General features: G+C 44.5%; 1 protein-coding gene across 3 annotated transcripts in view; it reads right to left on the bottom strand.

Annotated features, from left to right (window-relative positions):
• Positions 1-9,212: 9,212 nt before the first annotated feature.
• The window catches only part of RTN1 (reticulon 1), a 97,728-nt gene continuing 91,305 nt past the window's right edge, over positions 9,213-15,635 (bottom strand). For all 3 annotated transcript variants that reach the window (XM_042863774.1, XM_042863793.1, XM_042863784.1), the window contains 6 exons: positions 13,327-13,534; positions 12,304-12,442; positions 11,355-11,424; positions 10,947-10,993; positions 10,805-10,863; positions 9,213-10,013 (listed from right to left, as the gene is read on the bottom strand). In XM_042863774.1, coding sequence (XP_042719708.1) covers positions 9,971-10,013; positions 10,805-10,863; positions 10,947-10,993; positions 11,355-11,424; positions 12,304-12,442; positions 13,327-13,534 — 566 coding nt within the window. In that variant the 3' untranslated portion in view covers positions 9,213-9,970. The remainder of the gene's footprint in view (positions 10,014-10,804; positions 10,864-10,946; positions 10,994-11,354; positions 11,425-12,303; positions 12,443-13,326; positions 13,535-15,635) is intronic.

Raw genomic sequence — 15,635 nt, 5'->3', positions numbered from 1 at the left:
TGATTTTGTAACAGAGACTAAAACACTCACAGGGGGAGAAGAGGAAGTTCTTAATCTAAGAATGAGTGGATTCACCTTATCCTGAAGCAGAGGGAGCAGAGGCACACTGCTCTGCCTGCCCAGCTTCAGGCCTGCTGAGCAGCACCTGCCAGCCTTAAATTCAACACAGCAACGTGCTGTTTTCTAGAGAAACACAACCAAAGGTGGGGTGCAGTGCACGTAAATAACAGCCCATGTTGAAATCTAAGCTCTGCTTGTGAATCCTTATTTTTCCAGTCCTTTAAGTTACCTCCCTTTCAGAGCCCCTCTTCATTTCTTTGTATGTTTGATCCTTTTGTTAAACCTTTCTATTTTTCCCTTACACCATGCTCCAAGATGCGTGGTTTGATGCCACCTCCGTGACTGTCAAAACTCTTCCCTTTATCAAACCCTTCAGCTTTTTAAACATAGCACAGAAATCAAAGCGACATGCAGAACGCATCAGCTGCCCACTTCCTGGCCTCTGCCATTCAGAGCCGCAAGCACAAACTTCCTGCTCCAAAAACAGTGCCAGTCACAGATTATCCCCTCCACACAGCAGAACATCACTTGCATACCACATTCTTAACGACTATCTAGCCAGCCTTCCTTCACACCTCCAATCCTTCCTCCAAACTGCTCAGTCCTTATAGCACACGATGGCAGTGGCCAGCAGGGCAGAGCTCTGTGACGACAGACGTTAACTGGTGGGATATTCCTCATCAAATCGGATCTCATACTACAGTTTATGTCACCCCAGGACATTCATCTCATCTGTGCGTGCTTTTTTCTGACCTCTAGGTTTTAAGCTCTGTTAAGGGACTTTACACTTGCACAGCCTTTGAAACTAAGCTGTTGAGATGATGCCCTGCAACAAATCTCAGAAGGAACGGGGAAGCTCAGCTCCTGGTTCCATGCAGTCCTTCATTTGACAGCTGAGGCCTTTAGAAGTGAATATTTTGCGACACATCTCTAACCACAGGCTGTGCCCAATCCTGGTAATGCATAAGAAACCAGTTTTGTTAGACAAGAATAACTCTCCATCACAGTTAAACACGTTTGACTGCAATGGAAAGTTTTGAATGTTCTGAAATTGGAAAATTTGAAATGATTACCAGAGGCAACATCCCTCTGTATGCAATCCATCCCTTGGGACTGCTCAGCCTTAATACTTGTCTGCCCCTACTTCTCAAAGGAACACTCCAGAGCTAGATAAAGCTTGTTTGAAATTTATCTTTTGCTATTTAGATTATTTGGTGCATTTTTTTCTAGAAAACTTTATTACTCTTAGCTCAATTTCCTTGCTTACACTTGCAGCAATCCTTCTTTTGCAAGATGATTAATCTTCCCTTTTAAAGCAAATTTATTCTGCTTTTAGTCATTGCTCCGTCTCCTTCATAAAGGCCTTCGCACCAAATTGCTGAATTGTTCCAATTTTGCATCTCCGTAATCCACTCAGCTACTCTAAAAGTAGAGTGTATTTTTTCACAGGAGGCAGAGTGATAAATGTGATTCTATTGGTCACATTTATCTTCCATGAAGGCCCAAAAGCTCCATAAGCAGATTTTTGTCTGATACAGCCCAGGAAAAAAAAAAATAGCATTAAAGACAATTAAAGAGCTTGTAACTTCTCAATGCCTAAAAGGATTGAATCTGTGCTTTCAGCTTATTTAAGATGTCCTTCTTTCACACAGCATCCCGTGTGCTCACTTCAGAGGCTCTGGGGACCACAAGCACCTGCCTCACACCACCTGCCATGACCACAGAGCAAGGCACATTTGCTTTCTTAACGTACCACCAGATTTCTGATTGAAGCAATGCCCCACAGTGTCACTGTCATGAGGAGGTTTGTGATGCAGGTGTAAACTGCAGCTGTCAGTGAAAACGCTGCTTCAAGCCATGCTTCTAGAAATAAGATGCAATGGAAAGCCTTGAAGAAAAGCCCTAGACATCTTCACATTCGTGCTTGCCAAAAAGTCTCGAGAGTCCCACAGAGGAACCAGATGGCCACATACGTGATAACAAAACCAAAAAGAAAAGGAGGAAATGCTTTAAGAACCACAGCAGCCATCTCGTTTAGAAACATGCAGCCAACAGACAGCTCGCCTCCACCAAACAGTGACTCTTTCCTTCGGATTTTATGTCTCCCACATTAACCCAAAAAACTGGGCTGCAGGAAGGAACAGCCGATGGCCAGAGCAGCCATGGGAATAACATCAGCAATGTTTTCTGAGGATGCTTATGACAAACAACGCTGAGGCTAAAGAAATGCTTGTTTTCCCTATGAAGCTGTGACCTCTCTATCTTTACGGTACAAAACACAGCACAGCTCCAGGTTTGGGGCTTCCCCTGCTCCCATCCACGCCAGGCTGTGGGGTCACATCAGAGGGAGAGCAGCCCACTCTCCCGCCTGTGGCACAGCCTCATGCTGCCATGGGGAACAGGAGGTGCCTCAGCAACCCCCCGGCCCCGTGCACGCTCACCCAGGCTCTGCAGGCGATGGACGGCAGCCAGGGCTACCGCAGAGGGTGGCAATGCCACAGTGCCTGGCTCAAGCCTCAACATGGCGCCTGCGCCAGGCCATGCTGTTGCTAGGACACTGGGCACTGCAGGCCAACAGCCACTGTCACCTCAGCTCCAAGGAGAGCACGCTGTGTCTGCCTCCAGAGAGACCAAAATATTGCTATATACCTACAAGCATCTAGGATCACATATGAAATGGCATTCTCGCAAGCACAGCGCATGAAGTACTGTCAGACACTAACATTTAAACATGATAATTTCTGGCCTTGGAGGCTATGCTGGCACCCCAACCTTTCAAAAGTTGCAAGGTTTTGAAATAATAAAGTGTAGATTCTTTATCTGCTGCTCTGAGCCTGCATGTTACAGCTGAGCTATATTTTGAAGCTTTCCCATGCAGCTGTGGCAGCTAACATCTTTTAGATGCAATCACTTGGGATGGCCTTATCACCTTAAAAATGGGGTCTCTAAGAACTTCTATTCAAAATGTAAGATAAAGTTATGAGTGAATGCAGGAATATCGGGTAAAACCACTGATTTGTCCCTGGAGGAATTCAGATATGGCACTGGGGGACGTGGCTCAGTGTGCAAAATTGGCGGTAGGTGGACAGTTGGACAAGATGATCTTAGAGACCTTCTACAACATTAACAATCCTGTGATTCCATTCTATGATTCGTTGTTTATTTCCACACAAACTGAGCTCAAAGATATAAACAATCAGCAGGACAACATCACTCCTTCATTACCTACAAAATTCAAATGCAAAGTGCTGCAGTTTTCCTCTGGAGGTAACCAGCTTGTTAAGAGATGGCCCCTTCTTCCCTGCATATTTATGGCTGCTGCCACCTTGCCAGGCTATTACTGGAGACCTTCTCCATTCATGCTCAGTATTGATTTACGGCTCAGCAAGGGACAATCAGCAAAGGCAGTGGCATCCTTCACCTCTGGGTCGCTAAGAAACCGCTCTGGAAATTGCCAGGTGCTACCCTGCATTAAAGGACTTGCTGTTAACTCTATATGTCACTGTCTGCTACCTTGTAGGCTGTAGCAAACTTTTGGTAATGCTCTTCTGCAGGTTGAATATACTAAGTAGAATCATAGAATTGCCGATGTTGGAAAAGACCATGAAGATCATCCAGCCCAACCATCAACACATCCCCACTGTGCCCACTTACCGTGTTCCTCAGTACCACATCTACCTTCTTGAACACCTCCAGGGACAGTGACTTCATTACCTCCTTGGGCAATACTGTGCCAATACTTCACCCTTCAAAGAAGAATTTTTTTTTTCCCCCCAAGTACCTCAGTTATCTCCTAGAATCAGCAGACCCATGTCTTTATTCCACTTCAGGCAGAAAACCAGTATCTGGGTGAGCTTAGTGGTCCCTGGGCTAGTAGCCTCCATAGGGCTTCTAGAAGACCTGTGCTATCTGGCTTAATAAAAAGCCATCTGTGTTTCATGATTGCTAATTGTAAAATAAGGCCTCTTTAGAAAGAAAGGAAGGGCCTTCTTTTTCTGGAAATCCTTTGTAGTCTTAGGGCAGGAATCAGGCTTCAATGGACTTACTGGTTCCAGAGAGTAGGCACTTTGATACTTGGCCAGCAGTTGAAATCCAGGCACCTCTGGGCCAAGTAAACAAATTGATTTCTGTAATGCCGAAGTCCTGGAGGCAAGTTTTCAACTTTTTCAGTGAATTTAACTCATGAACTAGAAAATTATACTTGAGGAAAAGCAAGAAGTTAATTTCTTTTCAAGCAATTATGCACTCATAGGTATTATTTTAGCTGTTCTTTCTGTTTGTTTGGTATTAGTTCAGTCAGACTTTATCTGCAGATGTTGCTTTCAAACTCCTAATAAAGACTGGGGGGCTAAATGGGGACATAAAAAGCACAAGTGTGAGCAAAGGGTAGGTCATAAACTAGGGTGGTTTTACAACTGCAGCAGGGCATTTAAGCTACGAGGTACTTTGAATTCCAGCCCTAGACTTCTAGGAACTTATTGCTGCCTTGTGTTGGAAATAAATTCAGCTCTTGTGTTGATCACCGAATGGGGAAAGTCAAACCCCTGACCAGCCCTTTGGTAAGAGCTGCCAGACAAAGCAGCATCAACTCGCAAAAGCTACCAGGTCTGAATAAGCAGAATAAGAGTACTGTTGGAGAATCATTATTTGCCTACATCAGCATTAAGCATCTTAATTAAGCACTTGCCTACACATATTTCAGCCTTCCCAGTGCTCAGCCCCAGTGACCATAAGAAGAGCGAGGATATCCCCCTCCCCAGCCTTCATTTTGCCTATTTAACAAGAACAAATTCTTCCAGCCTCCTTTCCTGTGATGGGCCCTAATTCCTTTGGATACCCAGTAGCACTTCTCTGCCCCACTGCAGCCATCCTCTATTTAGCCCTCTTTTAGGCCAGTTAGGGTTTTCTTGTCAGTTTCCACCCACTGACCTTCTAGCCTACAAGAGAATTGTCTGTTCTCAACCAAGGACACGTCTTGCACTTGTGATGCAAAATACCATCCATTTCTTATTAGGCTTCAAGGCTACCGAGTTCTTTCTATATGAAATCCCATTTGTCCTCTCTGATACTTCATTACTTTTAATCTTTACCAATATTCATTTGCATCCTTTGCATCTAGGGTATCATTTTTTTTCAGTCATTTCACTCAAAATATCGCTCATATTTGGGAAACTTCACTGCTGATGTCTGGCAGTATAAATTGCCATCTGCTCCAGAAAAGCTCCTTAAAATCTTCTATTAATCACCATTTAATGTGGTTTGCTTCTAATTTCCGGGATGGCACTGTATCACAGACTCCTGGTACATGACTGTAGTACTTTATTTATTTCTGTACAATTAACAAATGTACAATTAGAAGAGTGGTGTAGTTAGGATGGTGTTTTATATGGGTTTATAGTTAGAAGGACAATCTTGGTGGAAAGAGATGATCAAAAATGAAATACTTACCTGCATCCTAAGCTCACAATTGAAAACTCCAAAAGGAGGGATCTCCAACCAGAGATCCTTCCCTGTGGCAGTCAGCCCTTAAATGGGGTCTAGGAGAGTTGCAGCCAGGCTCCACTCCTTCTGGTCACACTGCTGAATTGCCTTCAGCTGTGCTCTCAGGTGTGACCCAGTCCTTTCCCCAGGTGCTCAATCAGTGGTTCAGGCTGTGACTCAACACGTCCCATACAATTTCTTTCGCCAAATGTGGGTTACAATGGCTCAGCTCAACCTGCACAACAGAGTCCACAGCGTTTCACTGTAGAGGAAGGAAGATTTACTCAAGTCTCTTGTGACTGGAGAGCTGTGGGAGTACCTCTGGCTAAATGGCAGTAGACACAATATTTTCTTTTAATTTGCACTGATTGATACAGTGTGTGAGTCATAGACTGGTGATTGCTGTTGCCAAAGTGGGCGAGGTGAAACACTTGAGACTATGGGAGAATCTTGGTTAAATCTTGATGTCAGAATTTAAATTTGCACACATTTCTAAAAGAAGTGACACTACAACCATCAGGATTTTGTACTGCTTACGTTTTTAAGCTGGAATGAAAACCTGAAGTGCAATTTTTAGTAGTTTTGATTTCCTCAGTTCATCACAGATCTGTATTTCAACCGAAGAAGCTAATAAAGCCGTGGATGTTCCTTCCCCAATAAGCATCAGTGGAATTAGGAGGAATGAAACTGGGCCTCATGTCTAACTTGGCAAGCAAAGAGTATTTTGTATGAAGACATCTGCTGTTCAACTCATCCCACTGCCTGGATGTTCCTCTTCATTTTCCTTTTCCACTTCCTTTTCCTATTTCTTTCCCTTCCCTTTTCCCCTCCTTTCCTCTTCCCCTTTATCAGTAAAAATCACATCTATTAAACGTAAACATTTTCGGATTGTTATGGGCTACTTTACATCACTTTGGCTAAATTACAGGGCTGTAAAAAGAATAAAAACATAACTGATCTTTTCTTTACAGCTCCATCATAAAGGAAAATATGTGCAAAATGGCCTTGCAGTGAACAACCATTAGCTTCACTGGTCTGAATTATTTCACAGTTTAAACAAAGAGAGCCACGAGGCTGCATAAATTGCAGCCTTGAGGGGGAATAACTTTGATATTCAGTGAACACAAGAAATGAGTCTGAGCTGCTAGTTCAGCTGCAGACAGGAGGGTAAAGCAATAAAAGTATGTTAGGCACACTTCATCTTTTGGCTTTTGTGGGTAGACATCCTGCAGGTCTTTTCTGTCCTCTTATTTTCATGGTCTCTTCTGCATCCCCAAGTGTTTGGGCTGAGGCAGAGCAGATATGAAAGGGATAATGAGGTGATGGGAACTCAGAAATGAGCAGATCTCAATCAGCAGGGGCTTGCCCGAGCATTATTAGGTCTGCCTGCCCACAAAGCCTCAGTATCTTTCCCCTGTCCTGGTGCAGGGCACAGTTTTGCCCCTCTCTCCTGTAAAGGCGCTGAGCAGCAAGAAAGCCCAGCAGAAAGAGGCTGCTCCTCTTTTTTGTGAGGCATTGCAGCTATTGACTCTTACCAGCAAACATCTCTCCCTTACCCAAATGCCATATGTCCCACAGTAGCAGCCGGTCTCACCAGCTTCCTCCATGCCAGCAGCCTCGCTCCAATCATTCCCTCTTCCCCAGGCAGCTCATATGCATAATTACTGATGAAGCAGCCTTTAATTCTCTGTCTGAGAAAAGACAATATTGAGAAGATCAGGGAAGAGACACAGAGCACTTGCTGTTTGCAAAGCTGCACTGGGTAAACACAGGAGCTTGCCACGCATTTCCCTGTGCCGATATGGAGAAGGAAAAGCTTACAGGCTTAGAGCCGACCTGCCTGTAACCCAGCAGGATGGGGATGGGAGCCAGCCGCCATCTGAACGTGTGCAGGGAGATGGCAAAGGCTGTGGGGAAAAAGACAGCCTCTCTTTATCTGGATTAGCTGCTCACAGAATACTGTATCTTTCTTCTCTCCTCCAAATTTCAGGGCTTTCCTGACACTAATGTGTTTAGGATCTTACTCCAACTAGATTAATATTAAAGAGCAGAGGAAATGCAAAAGAGATCAGCAGCAGCTCAGAGGTAAATACATAGGCTAGAGGAAGAGTAAAATACTGCTGAACACCGAGAAGCAGGGATGGTGCTGCATGGAGCCAGCAGTTGGACTTGATCATCCCTATGGTCCCCTTCCAACTTGGGATATTCCATGATTCTAAAGGCAAGAGCATTCCTGTTCTGCGTGAAACCACCAGTGGAGTGTTCATTTCAGGGCACATAGACAGGTATTCAGGTGACGTAAAGCACCAGCAGAGCACTTCTATAGCTATTAAACATCTCCACAGGCAGTAACTTAAGAGAAAAAGTTGCTGGAGATACAGGTGAAAGCTTCATGAGCCTTCACTCCCTCTGTCACAAGCTGTGCAGCAGGAGCATGCAGCAGGGGTTTGCTAACAAGGATTATAGAAGCATCAGGCATGATGGCTTCCTGCATACTTACATCTTCAAGGCTACAGTGCGAAGTCCTGCTGTGATCCCAGCAAGGTGACAGTGGCTGTGGGCAGCCCCAGCATGGAACACGTGAAATCCAGCCCCATACGGCCAGTGTGTAAAGAGAATGGAGGCTGACGGTGGACTACTGTGGCCTGAATGAAGTCACAGCCCCACTGAGTGCTGCTGTGCCAGACATCTTAGAACTCCAGTATGAACTGGAGTCAAAAGCAGCCATATGGTATGCCAGCACTGACATTGCTAACGCCTTTTTCTCCGTTCCTTTGGCCAAAGAATGCAGGCCACAGTTTGCTTTTCATCAGGTGACCTTGCCAGGAGTGACTTGGACCTGTGACTGCAAAGTGCCCTGGGGAATGTAGTTCTTCTTCTCTTTTGGGCAGGTACCCAGAAGTTGAGCATTACCAGTTGAACTCCCAGTGCCCCACATGATGTTATGATGTGGAATACCAAAAACCAAAAATCACAAAACCATGGCAGTGGTCACTGTCAATATTACTCTCCTGAGAAATACAGGACACGCACTGGCCATTTGAATGCACTTGTAGGAAAGCCTAAGAAGCAGCTAAAGCTGGGGTAGGTGTTGAATTTTAACTCCTGGCTGCAAACTGCACACGCTGAAACAAACATATTGCGTTTGATCAAAAGCAACACGTGTCACACTGAGGTGTTGGCTCTTGTGCTTGAGAAAAGATGTTGGTGCCTCTATGCAGGTGACAATTTTAAATGCTCCAGTATTTTGAAATAAGAGCAAAGAAAAACATTTAAATAGAAACCTGAAATGAAAATAATGGTAGCTGAGACCCCTCCCAAGAAATAAGTGGCCCAGTTTTCTGCCATCTCCTCCCAGACATTTGTGTTACACGTTTGTACGCAGCCAGCCACCGCTGCGGCCTGAGCTAGGGCAGATGTCACTGTGTCTGTGTGCAAGAGATGAAGATGAGTTTAGTGAACAAATGAAAGGAGAGATTTCAATTCAAGAAGTTCAGATAAGCGTTTAAGGACCTAGAGAAATGCTGGACAGGCTACATACTGCAGGTGGTTGTATGGGACGCATCATTTTGTGAAGTGAAGCACGTGTGGATCACAAGGGAAGGGAGAGGGAATGTATCTGTCCAGTCTGCAGATGTCACAGTAATTCCAATGGCAACGAGAGGGAGGACTTCTTACATTTAGTAACATTTATTTCTGCATTCGGTATCAAGTACATAAGTGCAAATATTCAGAGTCCATAATTAAGTCCATTAGGAACTACAGAGAATGTAATACAAATTGTAATAAATTTAACAAGCTGGAACTTTCCAGTTGCCATACATGTAAATCAGCCTGTCAATCCCTTACGACAAAAGTACTGGGTTTTGTTTTTGTATTTTTGGAGTTATACAAAACTGATTACCATAAGTACCGATTACTGTTTATTTTATTTGTGCTGGAAAACACTAAAACATCAGTCTACAATCTATATAGTTAATAAAGATGAATCCAACCAGCAACCCAGTGACGTAGAAGCAATTTTAACTATTGCATCAGTGCGCTAAGCAGGAAAGCCCCTAGCCACATGTAACATTGAAAGTTAGAGAAGCAATGCCAATAGAAGAAGGAAGAACACTAAAAAAATAAAATAAAAAAGGTCAATATTATTTAGGCGCTCACCATCATGCACTTTATAAGCAACACAAAAAACCACATCTAGTACACTTTTCTCTTTGCTATACTTTAGTGCTTGACACAAGTGATTGCAAATATTCTAAGTGCAGAAGCAGCAGGGGAAAAGCACTGCTTCCGAGTTTCACGTTTCTAATATCATGGTGTAGAGAAATAAAAGAAGGATAAATTTGCAGTAAAGTGTAAGAACAGAGCTGTTTCACTCCAGATTCCCCCGTTATTCATTACTGTAGTCGATGGATTCTTGATGTCTGCTTTACTCTGCCTTTCTCTTAGCACCTGGGATTTTAGCCTGAATCCTAGAAATAAAGAAAAAGAATTGCATGTTCAGGCAGTAAGTCCATTCCAGCAGATCCTCAGCTGGTGTCCTGGCTAGGGGTAACTGTGATCAGTGTGTTGTGGCAATGGGTGGACTACAGTCTAACAAGAAATAGAGGTGATTCCTGCCCATGCGCTCCTACAGGCCCCGTGCTGTAAATGTCCTGGTTGGCAATGGTTTTGTAACCACAGGACATGCTCAGTGATATTCTCCTGCCCTTTGTTTTCCTACCGTGGGCTTCTGTGTACTGGAAGCCAGGAATGAAGCTTAAACAACAACAAAAAAGAAGCATAGCCTTTTAGTGCTGCCCAAGGCGACGTGTTTTCAAAACCACAGAACTACTGGCTGGAAATGTCTCCTGGAAGCCTGTCAGTCAGCCTCCTCCCAACTGCAGCAGGACTATTGCCAATGCCAGGTCAGGATGACCATGGCTCTGTCCTGCTGCACCTTGGAAGCCTCCAAGGAAGGAGGTGCTGGTACCTCCCCGGACAGCCTGCTCCAGTGCTGTACTAATCTCCTAAAGAAAATATTTTCCCAATACCCAGCATCAACATGTTAAGGTAGATTTGTGTGTCGCTCCTTGCAAGAAGGAGAGGAGGATGCAGGATCTGCCTCAGCCTATGCTCATCTGGGAAGGACTGCAAGCTCCTGCATGCTACCATCTGGGTAGGGCATCACTGATAGGGCACGCTGTCCCCAGCAACACCCAGCTCTCAGCCAGCCCAGAATACCACAGCCTCACAGCAAGGTCAAGCGTGCTACTGAACTCACTTTGCCACAACAGTGTTTATGTGGGTCCGCACGAGTCCCAAGTATTGATCAATCTGTGCCTGCAAAGACCAAGAGGAGACAAAGTCAGTGAGGCATTAACAAGGCAGAACCAGATAGACACGGCAGAGCTGCACAGACGTACCTGATACTTGTCATATACAACAGGGAGAGTAAACATAGACACCACAGCTGAGGAGAAAAAGAGCACAGTGTTAAATTCCTGCTGATCAGATTCCTCCAGAGAAGAGACCTACTTCAAACAGCAACAAACGTATGGTGCCACTTGGTCAGCTGATCCACCAGGGATCTTTGTATTAAAAATTAACTTTGCTCAAATCTCCCAAATATGGGTTTTCCATAGCAGCTGCAAAACTGTAAAACACACATTGATTCTAGCAGTATGGATAATGGAATAGGAATAATGAACAAGGCAAAGTAAAAATTGGTGGTTTAACTATGGAGAAGGCACAATGAGGAGAGGCTATTTTGCCTAAGTAGAACCACGGAATTGAAATTAAAAGCAGATTTTAAAAGAAATGATGATTTTTACCCATTATCAGAAGAGTCAGGCCATTGAAGAGGGCTCCCACGTAAGTCAGCAGCCACATTAGTACTGCAAACTAAATGAAAAACAGATCATTACATCAGCTCCAGTGTCAGCTAAGAAGAAATTAGTTCACTTAAGTAGCTGATATAATGGCACATTAGCCTTTTTTAATGTGTAAAGGGACTTGTTAAGTAAGGCAGATCAGGAACTAGGTATTTTTTCTGGGTGTATAAATCCATTTTCCTTTCTGCAGTTTACTGCTTCTCACACTCTTAGCTGAACTTTCATGCATATTTTGGGCTTAATTGCATTCATTTAGGACCTCGCATGGAGCATGGCATAGGGAGATTTCTGCATCCAGTTTTGATGAAGGCAGGGGTCATTCAAAGCCCTGCCTGTGGCTAACAGCACAGTGATAATTCCAATGACTGAAAACTATTGAGAACTGGGAGAAGGGTAAGTCCTTCTAAAAGCCTGTAGTAATTCAGAAGCCTAACCTATGTCTGCTCTCTTAATGATCTTCCCTTTGCTCTAGAGAACATCAACTTGGGTGAAGGTTGAAAATAAGTATCTGTCTCAGCAGGGAAGGAAAGAGGACAAGCCTCCACAGAAAGAAAGTCCACAGTTAGGAAAACCTGATCACCAGAGAGATTAAAGGGAAGGACACCATTTTGTCCTTTGGCAAGGTCACAGCACGAGAGATGCTTCCAGACCTGCAGGAGCTAAGCTGGTCCTCATCTTTTGTAACTCCTGTGTTATAGATAAACAAGTGCAGATACCCTAACTAAGCTACTGGAAGCAAGCAGATAGGAAATCAAATAGCAGAGCAACTTTGATATCTAGAGCTACACAAAACTCAGCTTTATAAGGACAGTGTCAACATGGGAAACAGCACTTTGAAGTGTAAATTGGTCCTCTAGAGGGGGGTTAAAAATATTTGAAGAAATCCTACTTTTAAAGAATCCACAAGGTCCTGAACGAGAAAGAGCCTCCTCAGCTCTTTGACTGTGCTGTTGACGTATAGCTGGAGACAATCTGTGTATTTCTGAATCTGGTCCTGTGAGAGATTCATTTCCATATCCAAGTAGGCTCTGCCAGAAACACAGGGCAGTTAGAAACCCAGCCAGGTTCACCAGCGTGCACACTCATGCCTGTATAACCATCACCCCCTCCTCCCCAGCCCTCGCTTTTCTGTAGCAGGAGCAATGTAACCCCCTCCTGCAGGCACGCAGCCACCAGCACACCCTGCCTTCGCCCTGCATCACCTGTCTGCCTGGGCAACTGCATGCTGCACTGGGACTGCCTGACTACAGCTTTGCCCTGTGCCCACGCAGATCCTGGTCTGGATGGGTTCTTTCTTTATGCCTCCCAACGTAGGGTGAAAATCCTCACTGGCAGAGTTCCCCACAAACTTCTGTGCAACACTACTGTTGCAGAAGGGGACTCCTCCAGCTAGCAGCCTCTGGAGGAACAAGTGCTGCTGCCTAGCCATGTGTTACCTTGGGATCATTGCTGCCCAAGGCAAACTCATCCCCTTCTTGCTCCTCCAACCCTCTGCCTACCCTACAACTCCCACTAAGCTATGCTCAGATCTCGAGTCCCAAGTAAAAACAAGGCACAGGCAACCCAACTAACATCTTTCAGGGTGTGTTGGGAAGCCACATCAGTTCCGTGAACTGGTTCATGGGCTCACTGGAACAGCAGAAGATGAAGCTTCCCTGATCAGCTGGAACAAACATCCCAGGAAAAAATGTCCACGTTTCAGAGGACAAGTGCTTTCACAGATTTTTATCCCCCCTCCTCCCAGCCCATCCCTCTAGAGTCTGAGCCAATATGACTCTCAAGACTCTGGACAATGGAAACCCCTGTTGTGAGCAAGAATTTTATAGAGCAGCAGCTGAAGAAATGTGACTTCCACTAGGAATGGATCCTCCACAAGACACCCGATCCCCAGCCGTGACCACAAAGCACTCACTTGAAGGGATGGCCCTCGTCAGTCTTCTGCACGGCCTGTAGGACTGATTTGTAGATTCTGAAGCTAATGGTGGCCGAGAGGCCGGCGAGGGCCAGGTAGGCCACAACACTGACGACGCTGAACTGGGTCAGGGAGAAGAGCAGCAAGAGGAGGCTGCCAAACACGATCCCTGTCTGCTTGATGTCGCGCCAGTACAACAGGTTGATAGCTGGGGAGAGAAGAACAACGCGTTAATGGCAGGAGCTAGGAGGGCCTCAACACCACTGCCATGCTTGGGGCTTTCACTGGAGGATGAAGGGAGAAGAGGTGCTCCTCCTCACGCCAACATCATCAGGAAGTTCCATGGCTGAAAGCAGCTCCGTGACTTCAGAGGTGGAGGAAAGGAGAACCGATCGCCTAGCTGGAATCCTTGCACTTTATGTGGCTGGATTCTGTCCTCAGCACAATTTTGCAGAGAAAAGTTAAGGAAAAAAGCTAATAGAAGTTCCTATTTTTATTTATTTTTTTCTTTTTTTTATCACTAGTCCAAATGTTGTTTTTCCACTTCTGGATCAAAACGCCTTCAAGTTTTGACTGTTGATAAACAGATGAGAAATTTGGGGTTAGCCACAATAAGCCAGTATCCTATTCAGCTATTCAAAGTTTTGACATCATTTTGTTACTTCTGAAGTAACAAAACTCCTAGTTTTGCCACTGCTTAATAATCACATGGGTAGGAAACCATTCACTTACATGGGCAGAAAACAAATGGAACGAGAAAATGCAGAGTAATTCCTCTGGCTACTACAAATCTGATCACCTCAGAACTATTTAAAAAAAAAAAACAACTTTCTTCTTTCTTCTTTCCTTGCCTAGATACATGGGAGGAATTAGGATAAAACAGTGGGAAAAAAACATCTGCCAACAATATATTTCTACATTTATAAAGGAGGCCATTTTGCATGGTGCTTTTCACTCAGTTTATATCATTTACTCCAGCAGGCAATTTTACCAACAGAAATAGACAATATAGGATCAAAATTTTAAGAAATGATCACTGAATTCAGTCCACAACAGTGAATTGAATTTATTTACACTGAGAATCTGTTTCTAAGAGGACTCTTCTAGCCAAAGCACAGGCCCATGACAATCTAAACTAAGCAGCTCCAATTTTACACACTGTCCTCATGAACAGCTTGAGCACAACACAAGCCAAGCGTATTTCTTAAATGCCACTTGTCAAATAATCTGAACAAAGAGTAAATTCTGGGAAAATCCAATCTGCCAAAAGAAAATTCACAAATGCAAAAAGAAACCATATTAATCCAACACTGTCGTTCTTATCATCTAATCTCAAAACACTGTGAGTCACCACTGCATGTTTCCCTTGAGTCAATGAGCCATTACTCATTACTATTACACACATTAGCGTTGCTTTTCAAAGTAATGGGCTTGAGTGCAAAACTGCTGTTGGATTACTGAATGCAACATTCCCATCCTACTATGATCTCCGTCAATATACACAACATAATGACTCTTTCATATTTCTAAGTGCCAGCTCTGAGCACCGGACCTACGATTGGGAGTGTGTATGATGAGATCCAAGGACTGCATCAAGGGATCTGGGAGCTCAGTGGCACGTGCTGAGTGTGAGCAGGTAAACTGGGGACCTGGCAGAGGCTCTCCAGTTGTACGGCCACATCTCCTTCCTGCAGGAACCCCAGGGCATGGACTGGTGGATACTCTGAAGATGCACTTACAGCACAGGGCTTGCACTCCCATCAGGGAGGTTGGCAGCAGACACAGCTGTGTCCGTGCAGCTGGAACTCCACAGGCTGCTTGCAGTGTCTCGGGGTTGGAATGTGCATCTTGCAATGCATCCTTACAAAATGGCATCCAGAAGATAAGTTTAACAGTGTTTACTGCTTTTCATTCTCTTTTTCAGTGAAGGCACTGCAAAATTCTGCAGCACAGCACAGCAACTGGTGTGCTTTCACCAGTGAGCAGTTGGACAGGCACTACCATTCACAGCTCCATCCTTTTTCTGCTTAAAAATGTCTCCGTCAGAGGACACTTTTGGAAATGCATGTAAATCTCACTTTTTGAGATACTTAAATTCTATGTTACAAAATATCTTGATATTAAATGGACAGGTAAGCTGGCTAAGGGTGGATTATCACCTGCACACGGAACAAAAAGGCCAAGTACCAGTGAAAAATGTTACCTAGCAAGTAGGCAGTAGATAGGCAAACAGAGCTGAGCAAAAACCACAGCAGCCCATTTCTGTGGAGCTCCCTGGGTCAATACTGATTGCTGATAAGACTCAAAAG

The sequence above is a fragment of the Lagopus leucura genome, unplaced genomic scaffold (assembly GCF_019238085.1).
Source record: "Lagopus leucura isolate 7727_CA_CO unplaced genomic scaffold, USGS_WTPT01 Super-Scaffold_1, whole genome shotgun sequence".
NCBI lineage: Eukaryota > Metazoa > Chordata > Aves > Galliformes > Phasianidae > Lagopus > Lagopus leucura.
This window is presented reverse-complemented; position numbering and strand designations above follow the sequence as displayed.